This window comes from Leuresthes tenuis, unplaced genomic scaffold, assembly GCF_036924035.1.
Source record: "Leuresthes tenuis unplaced genomic scaffold, fLeuTen1.0.hap1 SCAF_14, whole genome shotgun sequence".
Taxonomy (NCBI): domain Eukaryota; kingdom Metazoa; phylum Chordata; class Actinopteri; order Atheriniformes; family Atherinopsidae; genus Leuresthes; species Leuresthes tenuis.
The window spans coordinates 13,462,437-13,482,059 of record NW_027325368.1 but is presented as its reverse complement, the minus strand read 5'-3'; the positions used below and the strand labels follow the sequence as shown (position 1 = coordinate 13,482,059).

The following is a 19,623-nucleotide window of genomic DNA, read 5'->3' as shown; positions in this document are numbered from 1 at the left end:
AGAAGAATGACATGGAAGGTTTAAACATTAGTTTTCATGTTTATTTGTTTGTTTGTTTGTTTGTACAGGTTTCACAGACCATAGTAGACCACCACTGTCTCGAGCAGTGCCGGACCCGGCGCTATGCTCCATTGAGAACCTTAAGTGCTGGACAGTAAAATGGTGCCCATTTCTACAATAAGGCCATGTCCTCTGAAATGCCTTTTCAGGACCCACACAACTGAGTCAGTACTACACCAAGAGATGCAGAATCCCTTTGCTCCATCCACTGTTGTAGCACAAAATGACTCTAGTTAATCAACATTGCCCCTATGAGGAATTTGTTCAACCATCTCTTAAACCTCTCTGCTGAGCTCTCAGGCCGGTGCTCAGTTCTGTGGTTTTTGGACATTGGGTCTTTGTTTGCAGTTGACTGACACTTGCAGGAAATCTGTATTGGTTCATCAATAACACCAGTGGTCTCGTCTCAGTGGACCTGTTTTTATCCCTCCTCCTTATTATGGTGCCACCCTGGACTCCTCTGACTCTTGTGGACAACCCGGTGTGAATGTGGAGAGTGGAATGTTCTGAGCTTGTTATATCAGCAGAAGATCCATCTTTGCTGCACACGCTGGATCTTTGGAAACAACTTAAACGGTGATGGGAGGGAGGGAGGGTGGCCTCCGCATTTAAAATCATGTGCAATATTTTTTTTTTCTGCTTTTCGTAGACAATAGCACCCCCTGGACTTTCCTTTGTGTCATTACTTTGTAGTCTTGATTCTCCTCATATGTGCAATTCTAACTGTTACCAGCATTGCTGACAACTAATTGCTAACTGTGAAATTGAGAGTTTGGGAAATTCCTGCACTCTCTCAAAATGTACATTTTGTTTATACTGATGAAGGGGAAAAAAAAATTTAAAAAATGAATCATGCTTAACCAAGTTTCATTCATGTCAAAGTCTTATTCATTTAATGTAAAAAAGATAGAAATACTCTGGTTCCAGGGTGTGCAAAATGTTCTGTTTTATAAAACTAACTCAATTTTAATCGTTTTTAATGGAGGTGTTTTGGGTCATAGATTCTCAATTCCGGTGTCTTTACACATTCCAGAGCTTGAACTGTATTACTTTGAAAGAGCATTTTAAGAGATGACTTCTCACATTGTTACCACTTACTTTTTCTTGTGGATATTGTTTCCAGCGGTACGTTTAATAATCTCGGTTCATGATGTGCATTGAATTGTACTCTCTCACTCAAGCTTTTGACAAAGCAATACCCGTTGTTTGCAGAGAAAAGGCTGTACTGCAGGTGAGATCCCCCCCCCCCTTGACCCCCACACAACTGTTTTTTGTAATGTGTAAATACATAATGCCTGCACTTCAGGGTTTTAGGTTTAGAGAAGCTTTACTCTAGAGGACTTTATTATTATTATTTTTTTCTTGACTGAGCCACCCCAAAATCCTCCTCTTTGACAGCTTTACCAACACGTTCAGGTGAGATTTGATGAAACTATCATTGAATATGATGCATTTGCAAATTAAAATGATTGGTACAGGTTTTGTGCATTCTCTAAGTCGACGTTTTTTTTTTTTAAATATTTTCCTGCTTAAATACTTTGCACTGTCAAGAGTTTGGCTTATTATTAATTGATTTTATTTTCCAACTGTGTAAAAGTATTGTTGGATATCTGAACTGTAATCACCTGATCACTGATCCCAGACCAGTAGTTCAATGCTCATACTTTAAGCTTTATGTGCACAGAATTATTTATTTTTTTCAAAGGTTTTTCTTTTTTCTTTTTTTTTTTTACTGTATTACATTTAAAGTTATAAATGAAATACTTGTCAGATGAGGAAATGCAGTAGAGGCAAAGGGAGGGTTGTTGGCAGTCTACTATAATCCATCTGTCTGCAAAAGAATGTGTTGTCCCATGTTTTTTAAGTCCTGATCGATGATGGATGACTCAGTAAAATCAGGGAATGGACGGCATAAAATTTGTTTGCACTGCATGGTTTGTACGTGCAAAAACTGAGGTGTTGTTGATGTTGTTTTGAAACCAGTACACCACTCATTCTGTTGTCACATTGCCCATTAAAGATAAATGAAATCATAATTCAGTGGGCCATCTTATCACAGAGACTAAGATATATGAGGATTTTTTTTTGTGTGCGTTTAAGTCAACCAATGCAGGTTTTATGCATCATGCCTGTTTTGGTTTTTTTTTTTTTTTTTTTTTTTTTAAATCACAATGCAGTAAAATAGAATCAAACACGAATGAATTTCTACAATTTTCATCTTGTAACTAGGAAACCGAGCCAGTGACTGAGCATGATGTTTTCCATTTTGCTGGAATCAAGGAACATGAATTCAGCAATAATGCGTTTCCTTTCACATATTGGTGAAGCAGCTGAAAATTTTTATTATTTTTTTTTCTTCTCATTTCTGAAATGCAGAATGCCATGTAAGGGACACATCATTGCGATTAAATTCAATTTCTGAATGCATTTAAATTGTATGCATTTTTATTTTGAAGATTTTAAGAGATTTACTGGGTTTTTTTGGGGGTGGGGGTTGTGTTTGGGTTTTTTTCTTTTTTAGAGACATTTGTTTATATTTGTAGTAACGTTTCTTCTTGGTCTTCAAGTTGTTGCACACTTGAGTACTACTTCAATACAAGTCTTTGTCTCTCAGCTTGAACTTATTCCCAAACGGTAACTGTTCTCTTATTTATACATGCTATCAGTGAAATTATCCCTTTATACAGTGCAGTAAGCAGATGAGGTAACGCATTGAGTGTGGAGAACATAAGTCTCTTCATGAAGTTTGGCTGCAGAAAGTTTACAGCCAATTTAAACACCAGGCTGCTGAAACTGAGCTGAACACGAAGAGAGACTTTGGCAAGGTATCAAGTTTCTATTCAAGGCTGCTCAAGTGGCAACTTGTTATGGCTATGAAGAATTGACCCCAATTGTGCTGCATAATGACAATGTCACACCTGGAATGCTGAGAGGCAGTGACGAGCTGGCAGCAGAGCCATTAAGAGGTGTGGGGGGGCCCATCACTGAAAAGAGGTGCCCTCACCTGATGACTCAAATTAAGCTACTATGTAGAGCTCCGATAAGCAACAGTCTATACATCTTGAGAAGTACAAATCAGGAGAAACCTGCCCTCAAAAATAGATTTTAAAGATAAATGTGTGTCATTATATAGAAAATAATATAGAATACTACTATAAAAGATAATTATTTTCACTATTCCATGTCACACAAACTTAAGGGACGGATCCATTCTGCCTTACTGCTTAGACTTGTAGGAGCACTTTGTGAAATGTGTTGAAAATCTGTTCTAAAGGTGAGAAGTGTGAATTTGTTGACTCTGACAAGTGATTATGGCACATAGTTGACCTTGCCAGGGTTTGATCTGTGATGTTTTTTTGTTGTGTTATCACTGCTGCAAACACAAGATTGTGGAATGATTGACATTCCTCGCCTGTCTGTTTTTCTTGATTTAGGTGAGCCCGGGGCAAACCAGTGGCTCCGTTCCACTCTGGTTCAGTCAGCTGTGGCGTTATGCAGACACGTGAGAAAGATTTAATTATGTGGTCACTTTATAGCTCCAGACCAGGAGGAGTGGCCAAAGAGCTGAGAGTTCAAACTTAATTGTGACTGTTTTCAGCTGCAAACCACTGTCATTTACCAGAGGAATCAACTTCTCAATTTCTCAGGCCTTTCTCTCAGTTAACAACTAAAACCACTGTCAATAATGTGAACCACGATTGCAGGTTGGAGAAAAAGAGAGAAGTCTGTTTTCAATTCTGTGAATTTCGAAAATGACAGGTCAGGCTTGGATCATCAGTGAATTAAAAATTCTTGATTGGCGCGAAACTGTAAGAGATTAGATCTTAAATATCCAGTCATCCCATTTTAAACCAAGAAAGGCACTCACTTTGAAAAAATAAGCTATTGAAAATATACAGGCCCTAGAAGTGCATTTACACTAAAATGTAAATATTGATTGTTAAATGTAGCAAGATAAATAATAAACTGTAGTAGTTCTAATGGAAGAATAAACTCATCATATTTCCTCATTTTAAAGATTACAATTGTTTTATGTCCATTGAGATTTAGGGTGACCTCTAAACTTGACACAGGTGCACACATACAGATGTTCATGACTTAAAACAAGGCATGGGCTTGGTGGTCCTACAGCTTCCAGGAGCAGGAGTATAAACTAGTAGTTCAAAGAGATCCATGTGAGGTTAAATAGTGATTAAATTGGCTATAGATGTGAGACTGAGCATGCACAGCTGCATATATTTCTGTATTAGTCCTGTAGAGGACTGACAGCCTGCCCAGGGTGTCCTTTTAACTGTTATCCATTGTTAGTTGAGGACCCTGCTGCTCCTTACATGATAAAGCAAGTGCAGCTAAGGGATGGCTGTCTTCATCTTTATCTTTTAAAATGGATTATTAAAAAAAATCCTAATGAAAACTCAAGAGAAAAAGCACATTTGCAATTAATTTTGCTATGTTTCTAAACGGCAATTAAATTTCTGGTCTGCTTGCAAAAACTGAAAACTTAATGATATATATATATATATATATATATATATATATATATATATACAAAAAAATAACATATTCCAAGTTTTAGAAAACAATTTAAAGGTCAATGCTCTCCTGCTTTTGTTGGCTCCAACTTGCTGCCTATTGTATTCTATTGTGTCTGCCACTAGATGGCAAAAGACACAATAGCATTTGAGAGCGTACATTGAGCCGGCATTGAGTGGCCTTGTGAAATGGCGTCCTGATGAGATGGTGCTGAAGTTATTTCCCTCGTCACCACTAGTCTAAAGTAATGACACTGACAGCCAAGTTTAACTTAGCCGTACAGCCGAATTTAGCTGCTTTATTAAAATGAAATAATCGCTGTGTATGGAGACTTGTAAGCCGAATGCTAAAGAACGATGTTTTCTCATATATTCAACAGCTGACACTTGTTAATTCACATTCAGACCGAGTGTACCACTTATTTTAGCAATGTGATAGTCTCTTCATTGTACAGGTGCACCGGTTGCGAGTCTTACGAGCATTGGCTCACATAGAAATGGACGTGCTACAGCAACACCAAACATTTTATAGGAGCTATGTTTACGCCTCTCGTCTGTTCACCGCCTCACTCGAGCAAAGCCGAAGCAAAGCTTCCTGGGAAATGTATTTTTCCTACAGTGTCCTTCCAACAGCGGCAACTACAGTACGCTTGTTAGCACAAATACGACTCCCACAATCCACTGCGTTGTTGTTAGCGACCCCATCTTGTTTCCTCCTCATGAATATATATCAGTCAGTATTTGCGTAGGAGGTCGGCCGACGTTCATTTCATATTCTAGCACTGTATTTTGGTCCAAATGGGACGCGCAGCACAGCCACGTCTCCGCCCTGATCTGTCTCTTAGCGCCCAGCCTCTTCCCAGCGAATTTTAATCAGTAAAATGTTTTTTTTTCGGAACAGCGGAGGAGACTTCTTTCGGGAAAGAAAGGCAAGAGTTGAATGACTACTAAAGGAATAACTCAGCAACACCGCCCAGTTGGCGGACACTTATCACGGTGGGCACGTTTTAAGGCTTTTCAATGTAGCGGTTTTTGGTATAACCAAGTACGCACCGTTATTTATTTAGAGCGGGGGACTTTTCATTGGCAGAGATGGAAAGTGTTCAGGCTGTCGCTGAAGATGGAGCTTCGGATGGATGCGCGACCAAGTTAATGAAGAAGCCCAGCAGACCGTCTGTCGCCCGGGGGACTCCAGCGGATGATGGCGGTGGACAGTTGGCACCCTCCCGCGTAGAAGCAAAGAACGGGAATAGTCTCTCTCATTCCGCCTCTACGGTGGGGTCTAGTGCGTCAAACCGAGCTGTGGCGTCTAATGGCCGGGGCTCATCCAGCAACTCCAGCTCTCTCCTGTTGCGACGGCGGCGCTTGAAGAGGAACCTCTCCGCCGCAGCTGCAGCCACCTCAGCTGTCACTGCCGCCTGCAGCGGGAAGATGAGCTCGGCCCTGTCCTCTGCGTCTCTACATACTCGGAGTCTGGACAGAAAGACTCTGCTGAAGCACCGACAGAACATGCAGCTTCAACCAGCTGATCGGGAGTGGGTGAGAGCAGATCTACACCGGGGCTGCATACATGTACACGACAGACTGACGCCTTCATATCCCCGGCCGGTCCTTTGCACTATGGACACTACAGCCGGCGAGGTGGCGCTCCGGCTGAGTAAACTCAGCACCAAGTCCAGCTGCGTTATGCGAATTTTTTGTAAAGATAGCTCCAAGACTGACCAAAACGGCAACTGCAATATGAAGTATGAATATAATGATATCCCATGCAAAGTGAAAGAACACTCGGGTTTAAAAGGCAATCACCCGACTCTCCTGGAATCTACAGAATCAAGCAGCCACCCGAGTGACAGGTTGAGGCTGCTGCTTATGGAGAATGCCGATGACAGGCAAAAGCAACAGGACGTTGATGGAAAACTTTTCACTCCAGAGTCAGAGTCGCAGGACAATATAACTTGCTCGCTGTCAGACCTAAACTCTAACATGGATACCCCTAATGATGATGATTCGGAGCACAGGAACGGCACAGACAGCTATGGATTAAACTCTGGCTCAGATGTGGAGAGCAGTGCATTTGATGACCTGAGCTCTGGGGCCAGGCTCAGTGAGCACCGGGACTCCCTCAGTGATGATATGATTTTGGGGACAGAGGCATCCATCCTCAGTCCCTCCTTTGATAGTGCCACAGAGAGCCAGGACATGTATGGAAGCTCGTCGGATGAACTGGAGCTCGACTGTCCCGTGTCCAGTACAGACATGGACTCCATCTCCCGACACCGCACCAATGGCATAGCTGCTGTCACTGCCAACTACCAGCAGTGCGACATGGGACATTTGAATGACATGACAAACAACATGGGGCCAGAAAGCAGACTCAGCTCAGATAGTCTGGGCAGCTTGCCACCCAGCAGTAGTGCCGGCTCATTGTCGAGACCCTTTTCTGCAGGTAATACACCTGACTTTCAAGATCTGGACTATGGCCAAGGTGCTGCAAAATCGGGGCTGACAGCACATCACAATGGAGAGTCTTGTGATTCCACCCCCACACTGTATGTTCAGCTGCACGGTGAAGCTGTGAGGAGACTTAGTCCAGATGAGAGGCCTTTGCAGATCCAGAATGACTTTCTCTTTAAGCTTGGATTTAAGGACCCTTGGAGAGTTCAAGAGGAAGGACTTAACACGGAAATTGGCTCCTTGTTACGTTTATATGCAGGTAAATGGAATGATACGTTCAAATGATTTCTGATTCGAGTGTGTGCTCACTTTGTAATCTTTTAGGCCTTCTCTTTTTCACACCTTTGCATATCTAACAGGTTGTTGACCTGTGTCATAATGAAACATGAATTTACACAGATATAGGGATACAACATCTTATTGGAACAGAGCACATAAAGAAATGTTACCTTTTTTGGCTAAAACATGCACGTTGATGCACGTAAGTTATGTTGTCACAGTTATTTAGAGGCTTCTATTATTTTCTTTTCTTCTTCCGGCCTTAACTGTTGTTTTTGGGCCTGTTGCATTACACTTTGCTTCAGTGGACACGCATGACATTGCCACAAAGCCATCTCCACAACTTATGGTGGTCAGACATGGGGGCCCTTTCCGGCTTTTGCCCCATTATCATCCAAATGAAAAGGCTGAATGCCTTTGTGGTTGGATGGAGAACAGGGGTGGGAACGGTATGGCTGGAAGGACCATAAGCCCTCTCTGTGGATTCAGTGAATTCTGTTCATTGAGATGCTGTGCAGTGCCTGTCCTATTGGCATCCAGCGCAACTACTGTCACACTAAATGCCTGCCAAACTGGGTTAACGTGCTTCTCCATAGCTGAGGAAGTCCCTTTCTTCACCATGCCGCTGCCTCCAGCACTGCTGCTGTTGTGGGAAGTGTAATTGGGGGGGGGGGTGGTAAATAGGTGAGCATAGTGAGGATGTTTGAGGAGCAACTGTAGAGTCTAAAGTGTGGAAAAGAGAGACACTAGCTTCCTGTTGCAAGGGGTGTTGAACTAGAGGTTATTCAGCAGGAAGTAAAAAAATGGCCTCATGTGTTCACATTCACAATCACACGTGCTTCGTGACCTATTGTGCTCGTAAAGACTGGACTGCTTGAGGTATTGTTAAAATAGTTTAATTTAAAGAGACGTTCACACTGGGGCTCATGTGGATGAGTGTGTATTCAGAGGACAAAACAAAGCAAAAAAAAAATCTAACCTTGCACAAGCCGGTGCAGTCAGCTGCGACGTAGCTGCAGCAACGCCTCTACATCCCATGTGAGACAGCTTAACTGTGGTCACCTGAGCCCTCCTCCAGCTCCCCCCCCCCCACAGCCAAGAGCACCACTCAACACCCAGGCTGCAATCTCCACAAGAGGCCTAATTCTCATTCAGCAGCAGGTGGAAGGACAATGAACGACACTTTGATACCCACACAGACACGCACTGGAAAAGGAAAGCAGTCCTAATGCCCTTGTGACACGTCTGGCCGGCTTCTCTGCTGTTTCCTTATGCGATGGAGGCACGCAAGGAATGTACGCTGGCTCCTCCAGAATGTCAGGCACGTTTGCTGAGAAGGAAGTGGAGGAAGGGGGTGTGATGGGATAGTGTGCTGACACATGTTGAGCTGACTTTGAATGGTTGTTCTGGGCAGATAGGGGAGATAGGGCCAGCCTCAGCTGACTTGCTGGCTGAGTCTAAGACACAGCTGCCACAACTGTAGACCTCTGTCACTCTAAAGGCCTTTTTGTCTGCATGCCTGTGCTCGCAGAGTGGCCTTTGATGCAGGAAGTGCAATATCCAAGCAGTGTTTTATTGCTTAGCTGCTCAGTAGATAAAGCACTGTGCAACTGCAGTGGTAACCTAGATCTTCAGTTTGTCAGCAAGGCAGAGTGTCGTGTTAAATTTCTAATATGACTGACAGACGAGGTACTTGGCGTGATTAGGTTAGCAGGAGAATGATGTGAAGAGGCTGTAAAGTTAAGGAGCTGCCACGGTGCATCATGGCCGATCCTCCAGACAACGCAGAGACCAGTTTGACTTTGAAGGGGTCAGGTCATGCTTTGAGTGCAAGGACTGCTGTGGCCAAATGAGAAAACACACCGTGCTGCACAAGGCACACAAACACATACACATGTACAGAAGGCCGCCTAGATCAAAGGGCTGCTGTCCTCTTTGGCAGGCTGATGAGTGATCCTTTCAGAGCTGCCCACACAAGAGTCTCTTGTAATGCCCAGCCAGCTTTATTAGAATTTGTGTAGAAGAGAGGGGGAAAAAAAAAGAAAAAAGCATAGACTTATTTAATCAATACATATACATTCTGTGACAGTAAGTCCCAAAATGATCCAGCTCTAAATAAAAGTGCACTTCCTCAGGAGACTTAAGATTTAAAGAGGTTTTTCTTTTCTGTCTGTATATTGAGTCACAGCCACGGATTTAATTGCGAATCTCGATACATAAAAGTAAAGGCTGCAGGTCAGCGTGGCTTTGTAACAGGGCTTTTGCTCTGCTGAAAGGAGATCCTCAGTTCACCAGGTAATGAAAGTACCCCCCCCCCCCCCCCCCCCCTGCTTGAATGGTTACTGTATATTCGCCTCGCCGGAGGGGAGCGCGTTTGTGTTTGTAAACTCGCAAGAAGACAAAACGGCACAATCGAATGAAACAAAATCTAGAAAAGGGGTTTGAGCAGAAGTTCTTAAAGATACCATCGAAGCACACTGAATTATTTAGGTTTGTTAGGCCAACTCGGCTTTTTAAACACACTCGTGCGCGCTCTTCGATACACATAATTAATGTTTTTTTGAGCTCCCTCACCCATCTGAAATGGATATGTGGATTATTCTATGCCAGACACTCATATTTCCAAGTTCATATCACAGGTTTTTTTTTTTTTTTTTTTACAAATTAAGAATGTTCCATTTTACAAAAGGGATCCAAACCTTCTTGCAAACAAACATTTCATTTTTATATATTTAATTTAGTTTGTTGAATTGCAGAAGTATTTTGGTTGCTCAGTTAAAGAAAAAAACAAACAAAAAAAGATTTATTTATTCTTTTTTTTTTTATAGCTAGCTTTTTCACACTTTTTCCTGGCTTCAATGTCACATTCACAGGCTTTGAGAATTGAATTTTTTTTTACTCATTTTGACCTGAAAAGAACCTTTTGTGTCTCGGGAAGCTTTAGATGATGCACCCGTGATGAGTCTGAAAAATAATACTCAACATACAGATAATCATTCAACTCCATGTATATTATTGGGTTCAGCTATACTTGGCTGAGTTACATTTAAGGGTTCTTATTGTTTACACCTGTAAAGTCGACATGGAGTTGCACATTATATCGGTTGATTTTGGTTAATATTCACTATATATTTCCACCTAATGGACTGGGAGGGTGAGGTGCTTTGGCATGGAAGGAACTGTGTTCGAAGAGGAATTTCTCCAAAATGTTGATGTGAAGATTCGGTGCCACTGACATATAAAGGGCTTGAAACTATCAAGCAACCACAAAGTTATTGATTCCCTCTTAGCTCCATGCAGCTCTACAGCTTGAGCCGCTCAAAATTAGAGTCGGTGATGCAGATATTTTGAGTTTGCTGCGCCCAATATTCGGATAATTCCTATGTCGCTGCCACCGTCTGTCAGAAAAAGTGAAACATGGCAGGAAGAATTGTTCATCAGAGGTGATGTAACGGAGATGGTTCGGACACTGACTCTGTCTTTGCAAAAAGTGAATGCTCTGTCTGCTCACAAGTCATTAGAGCTTTGCACATTGGCGACGGCCATTACGGCGTAGTGAGGAGGATTCTATAGGTTTTCTGTAAAAACTATTTGTAATTTGATGCACACTGTCTCACTCTTACTGAAGGGCTTTTTTTGAAAATCCAGACAACAACTCTGGTTTATTGCTTTGGGATCAAGCCACAACTCCACTGCTACCCATGATCCTGAGTTTCTGGGGAAACTCCAAAGCATCTTTAAACGACAGATTATTACAGAAGTGTACTACACACACAGTGTGTGTGACTTTGTTTTTATGTTGCTGGCATGCATTCCAGACGGACAACGTTTGGTGCTACAGTGGAAATAAAAACAACCTCATGTAACCCTGACTTGGATAAAGTGGGGATGAATTTTTTTCGACTCGAGGCTTAAAATTCTCTTTCAAATTAAAAGATTTTTGTCAAGGCAGGAAGCAACGATAAAATAAGAGCGTTCAACCGAAGCATAAGAGGAAAAGGAAATGTCAGAAGAGTAATACACGACAGGCTGTAATTGTGAATATTCCATGCTGACGGAAGATGTTACCATTTTCAAAAGACCCTGATCATCGCAGAATTACACTAAGCTTTGTGACATCTCACTTCAGAACTATGTCTTTGCAGTCCTACCTTAGGGACTCTGAGGAGGCGGTGGCCAGTGACGTGATGACTTAAAGGACTCTGCAGGGTTTAAAGGCTTAATGAAGCTCCCGGCTTTCTGCAGCGAGCTCTGTGACAGCTATTAAGCAAAGAACCACTCACTCTGTCTTGTCTTTGCCACGCTGCTCTCTTCGTACAGTCAGCGCGCCAGATTGCTCCCACACTTGGACTTCTGTGAGAGCAGTTTTTAAAGGCTGGAGAACGGGCTGTGTGCGGCTGTTTGTCATTGTTTTGTTTTATCCACTAGCAGTCACTGATTATCCCGATAGCATCCTCTCCTGTGGATTGCTTTGAATGGGTTTTGTTATTCAAATGGTGCTTTTTACGACTGACATGAAACCAACTTTCACTAAGATCTGTTTGACTTGGCAAAATCTAACACCGTCATCTATTTGAAGCCTCCTGGAATATGTTCTGCTGAAATGAGGCTCTGCGCAGCCTCATCCATACGTGCATCCATGTCAGCTAATGGTCTTTCTAAATAACCCGCTGCAGTCTCATTATGTAATTTTCTAACCAGATTTCACACATTCCTGAGCTCAAACCCAATCTGCATCTGTCAGTGGGATGTTTTTTTTTTTCTCTGTGTCCCAAAGACACAAGTGAGCAATCAAAGCATATATTTCTGTATTTCTCTTCACATGCACGCCACACAGGCAGAGTTGATCTTGAATAAAATGTGCCCACATCAGCTTTAGCATTCAGCTAAGACAGCTGTGCCTCGGAGGATGTGCGCATGTGTGTCGACTGAGGCAGGCACTTTCAGATTGTAGCAGTCACAACCAGGGGAACTGCTTTCTGTCTCATATAGATTGCCTTCTTGGCTGACATCCCTCCCATTCTCTCTCTTCTCACACGAAATTTCCCTCCCTCTCTCGATTTTGTGTCATGATCAATCCTCCACCCTCTCTTCTCACTATCTTTTCTCACGTCTCCTCCTCCCTCACACCATCTGACAGTTTCCACTTATCTTCCCGTATGTCTACCTTCCCTTAGCTTATTGATGTTCATTCCAGGAATTACTGGTCACTGTCATAATCGGTGTTTGAAATGTAATAAAAAGTGAAAAATTAACAGGTAGAGGTCGAGCATACTTTAAAGCACCTATTTTAAGAGCTTTTCTTGTGAATATATGCGAAAGGTTCTATAGTTCTGTTTGGGTTGAACCCCCTGTAGGCGTTTGTAAAAAGGAAAAATTCAAGAAGTTAGAATTGCTTTGTTGTAAGCAGCTGAATCTAGGCTGTGTCTGAGCGATGTCTGTTTGATATGTCACTGCAGTCTGCCAGCAGGAACATCTTAGATGGGGAATTGGGAAAAGGGGGTAGGGAGGGGCAGTGGTTTCTGTCTGCCTTGTGGGACAAGCTTAGTCTATGAGCTGTCTGTCAAGCCGCCCTTACCAAATGCACCACAGCAACTTTGCAGGGTCAGAGATGATTGTGCCCACTAGCAAAGGCAGTGGAAAGATTTCTTTCTTCAGCCGGGTCATAGAGTAGGCCCACTGTCCCCGAGCTGAGCACCAGCTCCAGCCCCAGCCCTGACCACATGCATGAGAGAGGATTAGAGACAAGCCAGCAGGGGCTCACTATCCGCAGCTTTGATCAGCAGCAGCGCGGCCTAATACCAGACAACATCTGCAACCCTCAGCATTACAGAGGCCCAAAAATTCCGATTAGGGAACACGAGACCTGCTTGCCTGCTAGTTTACAGGACAGAACTGTGTCAATTCCTGGATGGGCGGTTTCTAAACACCACCACACTAGTGGTACAAACGCTGATTTGTTTTACAAAGCCAGAGTCTCAAGAGAGGGCATTTGGCTTTTTGGGACTTAGCATTTTGTTTTCCTTTAACGTTCACTCAGGTTTTTGGGGAAGGTTTGTATTAAATATTTTGCCATCGGAGCCGACAGAGAGGTTTTTGTGTCTGTCGGAAACGTGAGGCCACAGAGTGTTTTGCAAACATCATTGTCAGTGGAATTCAAAGTGTTAGGAGACTGTCCTCAAATCATTGTTCGCCCGATCTGGATATAGCTAGATAACGCAGGTTTGGGTGGAGCTTTGCTTCTTTCTCAGAGGGTCAGAGTGGTTGATGTGAGATGACCCAGTTTAAAGTTCGCCTCTCTCAAAAAAAAAAAAATGCCCAAGTGCAAAAGTGATACTTCCTCATTGGCAAGTGAGAGTAAGATAAAGACTTGAAATGAGCTGACATGGTACAGCCTGTACCATGTGCAATCTGCTTATTCGTTACACAACAACCTAATATCATATTTTCTTTCCCTCAGCTTGTTTTATCGTTGCTTAGAAGACTATTTGCAGGTTTGAAAGATTTGAATTACCAGAAAAGTGTCGCCTTTCATAAAGGTATTTCATTGTGACCTCGTTGCAGATGTGTTCATATTAATCTCCAAATTCGGTGGATTAATGAAAAGCTTATCGCATGCAAAAAAAAAAAAAAAAGGGGCAATCATAAGCTTAATAAAGATAAGAATTATAGCAGGGCTGTTACATTGTTTTGCATTGAAGTGACAGGTGTGCCTACTAAAGTGGCCCATCGGTGTATATCACTGTATATCTGAGATCTGTCAGGCTGGAAACTCGGCTTCAACTCAGACAGACTCGGGAGACGACACTCCTGCTGGTCTCAATCATTAACGTGGCAATTTGCTTGTCTCTCGCTGTTAGCTCTGCAGTTTGATAATTACCCAGATCCTGGAAAAGAAAAAAAAAAAAAAAAAGACGTCGAGCTGTCACCTGCTGTACCAGGAAGTTACCCATCACCTTCCCATAGCTTGGGTTTCATACTCTTGCAGATTCTTACTCTTCTGTGGCCAGCCCTGTTCTGTCTCTGCGAGTGTTTGTTTCATAAATGCCCTTTTTTAAACTCTTTTCTACCTCGCAATGCTTTCCAGTACCTCCGGTTAAAGGCTTTCCCCTTTTTAGTTGTCTCACCATGACTCTCTCTCCCTGCCCTGCTACCCTCGCGCCCCCCCCGCCCTCCTCCCCACTTTCGCTCAGTGCCACTGTGTTCACATGGCCCCTGCATGTGACACCAAGCTGAGCCAAAACACCCCGGATGCCCGTTTCAGCCCTCCGCTGTTCCAGACCTTGTTAAATTTTAAACAAAACAAAAGGAAAGGGAAGGAGGGAGACTGAGAAGAAAGGAGAGGGGAAAAAAAAAAAAAAAAAAGTGAACACGTGGACCATGGGGAATGTGCCGCAACATCTCAGTCTCATTCATTCCCTCGATCTGTTGATCTGCATCATCGGGAGAGCTCAGCCCTTTGATTCTTGTGCTCTCTGTCCCTCTCTCATTTTGCTCTTCTGGTGTTAAAGCCCCACTTTTGCCTCATTCTCCTTTCTCTGATCTGAACTTAACTGAACTGAACTGATTGTAGTCCTAAACAGATCTGGGGTCTGATTACTTAATGGCTTGTTCTTTGGTGGGATTAAAGGACAACTGTATATGTAGATGCTGACCTCATGGACTGCTTCCCTTTCATTTACCCCAGATGCTCTGACGATTAAAGAATCGTCAGGATTAGAAATAATAATAAACAGTCATTGATCATCTTGCTTATGCTCTTCCCTTGTATTAGTGTACTTATTACTGTACATTTTCATAATCAAAGGTCTTTAATGTAAAGAGTCCAAAAACAACTTGGATGGCTGCAACATCCCAGTGGGTCTATGCCAGATTTGATTAAGCTTTAAGAGTCATTTATAGCTTGATAATGAATGTCGTTAGGGGTTAAGCACAAACAATCACAAATGGTGTGCTTATCTGCTCTGCGGTCCACTCTGTGGGAAAATGAGAAACTAAAGGCGGCTTGACTCTATTGCATTGTGAATTAAAGGCGAATCAATCGGGGATGAAAAATTCTCTCATTGTCACCACATACTGCACTTGTGAAGACCGCTCACTGGCATCATTTATAATGCATTATGATGGATGAGACCAGATTTGTTGGCAAGCTGCGAGTGGCAGCATGAATTGTCACAGTGCCGTTGATTTGTGTTATGTATATAATTAAGTTGCCTTTCGCTCTATTGAAGCTGTATTGAATTGTCCTCCTATTTCTCTTGCAGTTAATAGTCAGAACTCAGTTACTTCATAATCTCCTGATTGAGGTTATTCGAGTGGAATGTTTTTGTACAATCGTTAGATATTTCTATTAATCTGTATAAACAGAAATGTCACATTACCATTTCCACTGAATTTTCCAATGTCTGGCCCTCCTTTCGGCTTATTATGCACCCTATCTTTGCTGTGTTTTAATGGCAATAATTGTTTGGCTCTTAACTTGTTATATCTGCCGTTCGGCCTGAAAGAGAAAAGGAAATATCCATTCCAATGTTTAACCTCAACAGATGGCTCCTCTCATCCTAAAGCCCACACATATTAATAAACTACGATTAGACCTATGCCACAGTAGTTGTTTGAAATAAATAGATAGAAGACTTTTTTTTTTTTTTTTTTTGCTGTTTGTATAACAGTCAGTCGAAAATCTAAAATTTCTGACTGTGAAAGCCTTAGTAGCAACATGTCAACTTGGTGTGTTTCTGTTATCGGATGGCACAGATGCTTCGCTTTCATCTCCTCGTTCATGAGCAAAACAAGTTCAGACAGGAGCCCGGAGCAGGCTGGAGTTTTCGCTCCGTCCGGCATTATGTTCATCTCACCAGTCAAACACGTGCTCTGTGTGATTTTACAGTACAGTACACTGCTCTGGTATTCACCCAGTCCCTTGCTCACTCCAGTGCTATTCTCATACCGCATAGATGAAAACGTTGCTACCGCCTACTTAAATCTGCTTTTCCTCTACTCAGGAATCTGTCTGCTCTGTGATTGGTAGCACATGCTCACTGCACACAGCTCATAAAATCACATCTCTTCACTGTGACGATCGCTGTCATCTTTTCAAAAGCATTTCATCTTTTGGCACACAATTACGTACTTTTACTCGATTGGCCGTTTTAACATGTTAAATATGAAGTCCATACAGAAGTCTATTCTCTTTCAAAATGAATAATGGTTTGATAATTCCAATAACTGATATTGTGCATGAATTAACAAAAGCAGAATTGATTTCCTTTTGCCAACACTTGAAGTTATTTCCCGTACAGGAAAGATAACTAACAAAGTCATTGAGTCATTTTAAAGTCTAATCGTACATCGTTTCCAGCGCTGATCTGTAGATCTTTGACCCTGCTCCTTCTGCGGAGCCTCCGTCTTTGATTTATTGGGACATTGCACATTGAATGAATGACTTACATAGAGACAGAAAATCTTTATGACGCGAAAGCATGACAAGACAAGTTTTTTTATTTTTATTTTTTAGAAAAATAAGAGTTAAATAAGAGTGGGAGATATTGCTGAGAGGTTCTTTTGTGTCCGTCAATGCAACTAAGATATATATATATTTTTATCAGTATTATCAGTAGATTTTAGCTCCACTTCATCTTGGATTCAGTGTTGCATAGCGGGAGCATCTCCTTTTGAGCTGTATTACGCATATGTTTGACATGCAGAAATACGTCACTGGGTTTCTTATCCCGATCAGAAAATCAAACGACGTCATAGAGACACGTTTGACAACAATTTTGAACTGTGCTTCTGTGACATTAAAAGGACCAGTTTTCAGGTAGCAGTTGCTGTGTAGTTATAGTTAATATTCTGTCCAGTTTATTGAGGAATACAGAGGAATAGGCAGTGTTGACCATCACCACAATCTTAGGAAAAGGGCAATTACTGTGATTGTGTGTGTGGGGGGGGAAGGGTTCCAGCACTGAATCTGAAATGCCCCCTATTCATTTCCATTAGCGGCAGACATTATAAATGCAGGGGTACAAACGAACAGGGAAGCCCAGGGTGACAAACGTGGGAGTTCCTGCAAGCTAATTAATCATTGACATAAACATGCACACAAAGATGTGTGTGTGCTCATGCGTGAGCTCCCTGCCACAGTCGGCGGTAACCTTTTTGCACTACATCAAACCTTGGCTGTCTTACCAATTAGCAAACTCATCTTGCCTCTTTAGCCTCGGTTTTAGAGAGAGGTGTTGTCAGCCTGCTTCTTATCGCTGCTCTCCCGTCATCCCTCGCTCTCAGATTTCACCCTCCCTTGATGCTCTTCCCAGGGGTGTTGAATACTAGGTGGGTAAGGCTAAACTTCTGTGTCTGAAAGACTGTTATTGTACAGTGCTTAAGATTATAATATCTCATTCCCCGCTCTGTCTCACTCCCTTTAAGCCACCGTATGGTATCAGGCCCTGCACTTTATCAAAGCTGTGTTCTGTAGAATGCCGCAGAGACAGCTTGGTGCTGTATACAGGCTATTAGCAACTGCTGAGTGACAGAATGTGGAGGCTGAAGCGATACAGCCGTGCTGCTGATGAGCAACCGGTGTCCTAAGTGAAAAGATAACGTGTGTTGGTCCGGGGAGTGTCTTACAAGTTTCGCTAAGTAATGTTCTGCAGTAAAAACATTCGATTAGTCGACAATCATTTATGGTTTGTGAAATCGCGAAAGCATTCTCATAACATAATATTAATTGAGTAGACTCTCAAGTGAGGAGCAATTGCTGGGGATTGGACCACCAATCATCTGACAGTAGGACAACCCCCTGCATATCCTGGTGGTTTTTTGCATTGATTTCTTTTTTTGCCCGTTCAGCAATCCACAATCAGTTCTTGATTTAAAACTCTTTGAAATTCTATGATTCAAGAAGCTGGAATCAGCATCATGCATATATATATCTATATATATATATACCTTACCTTTTATTTATTTATTCATTTACTTTGTAAAGCTGTAATCCATCAAAATCACATGATTTATTTATTCATTTTTGGTTATGTGCAGCTCTCAGCTTTTAAAAATAGATCTGTGTCTTTTTTGCTGTTGGGAGTTGAAGAAAGTCTATAGCCCATAGTTTAAGAAAACAACTAACCAGGTTTATAACAAAATCCCTGCATTTAGGGGACATGCATGTCAGGTCAATAGTGATTCCTAAATGGCCACAGGAGTGTTTGTAAATGGTTCTCTGTGTTAGCTGCTGGGTGGACTGGTCTGTCCAGGAAAGCTAGATCTGCCCTAACGTGGGTAACGATAATGAATGGATGTAAGTCACATTTGAAATGCGTCCTTAACTTTATGAAAGTACAATACGACACTTTCAAGGATTAACATGACAAGCAAAAATATTGTTTGATTTTTTTTTTTTCCTGACTCATACTTTGTTTTATTGGCTAATTGTTTCCATATCAACCTGGAATTCCAAAGAATTATGGAGAACAGATGTGAGACATGATTGTAGTCCTTGTTTTCCATCTGCCCTGTTTATGATCCGAGTTCATGTGCTGGAGCGATGAAACATAATTGACGTACCAAGTGTAAAAGCATGGATGTGTGCCGCATTTCACTTTGGGTTTAAAGTCTCCTCCATGCAGACACTTCTGTTGTTTGCTATCTTTTAGGTGCGATTCGGTTGCATCTTCACGACGCACCTGCCTTTTTTCGTCTTTGTGAATGACTGGCCAGTGCGCAAGGCCTGAATATGTTTCCTCGAGTCATGCGTTAGCAAGAGAGCTGTTCGACTGAAGGCAAGAGCTGCATCATTCATGAATGTGTGCCACCCTGTGCCTGTACTGCAATGACCTGTAGCTGTCAGCGGTGTATCCTTGAGCATGATGGCACAGGTTGTGCTGAGCACACACCGCTGAGCCCACTGGCATGTGGAGGTCTGTGGGAGGGGCCAGGACTGGGTGAGCTCGTCTGGAGCTGGGAAAGAACCTGAAAAGCCATTCAGTGTGTGGAACTGTCTTGTCTCTTTTTTTTTTTTTAATTCTTTCGTCATCTCTTTCCCTCTTTTGAGGTGGTTGGAGGCCTTTGTGACTCTCCGTGAGGACACTTAAGCTGGATGTACTTTGTAGAAGTGTGATACTGGGTAAGCTGGGCTAGTAATGGTGACTCCCAGCCGACAGGGACCAAGACACGAAAGCAGAAAAACTTTAAGTCTGAACAGGCGAATATTATGGGGGAGTAGACGATAGTGTGGATAGTGTGAAATTCCCTCTAGAGAATGGTTACGGTGAAAGATAAGTTGGAAAAATGAGGAAAT

At 42.4% G+C, this 19,623-nt stretch overlaps 2 protein-coding genes across 3 annotated transcripts in view; both read left to right on the top strand.

Moving 5' to 3' along the window:
- Positions 1–2,493, top strand: part of LOC140269235 (phosphatase and actin regulator 1-like) — a 46,003-nt gene extending 43,510 nt beyond the window's left edge. For both annotated transcript variants that reach the window (XM_072364261.1, XM_072364260.1), the window contains exon 12: positions 69–2,493. In XM_072364261.1, the coding sequence (XP_072220362.1) occupies positions 69–84 (16 nt within the window). In that variant the 3' untranslated portion in view covers positions 85–2,493. The remainder of the gene's footprint in view (positions 1–68) is intronic.
- Positions 2,494–5,349: 2,856 nt separating this feature from the next.
- The window catches only part of phlpp1 (PH domain and leucine rich repeat protein phosphatase 1), a 42,062-nt gene continuing 27,788 nt past the window's right edge, over positions 5,350–19,623 (top strand). The window contains exon 1 of the mRNA XM_072363028.1: positions 5,350–7,305. Coding sequence (XP_072219129.1) covers positions 5,685–7,305 — 1,621 coding nt within the window. The 5' untranslated portion in view covers positions 5,350–5,684. The remainder of the gene's footprint in view (positions 7,306–19,623) is intronic.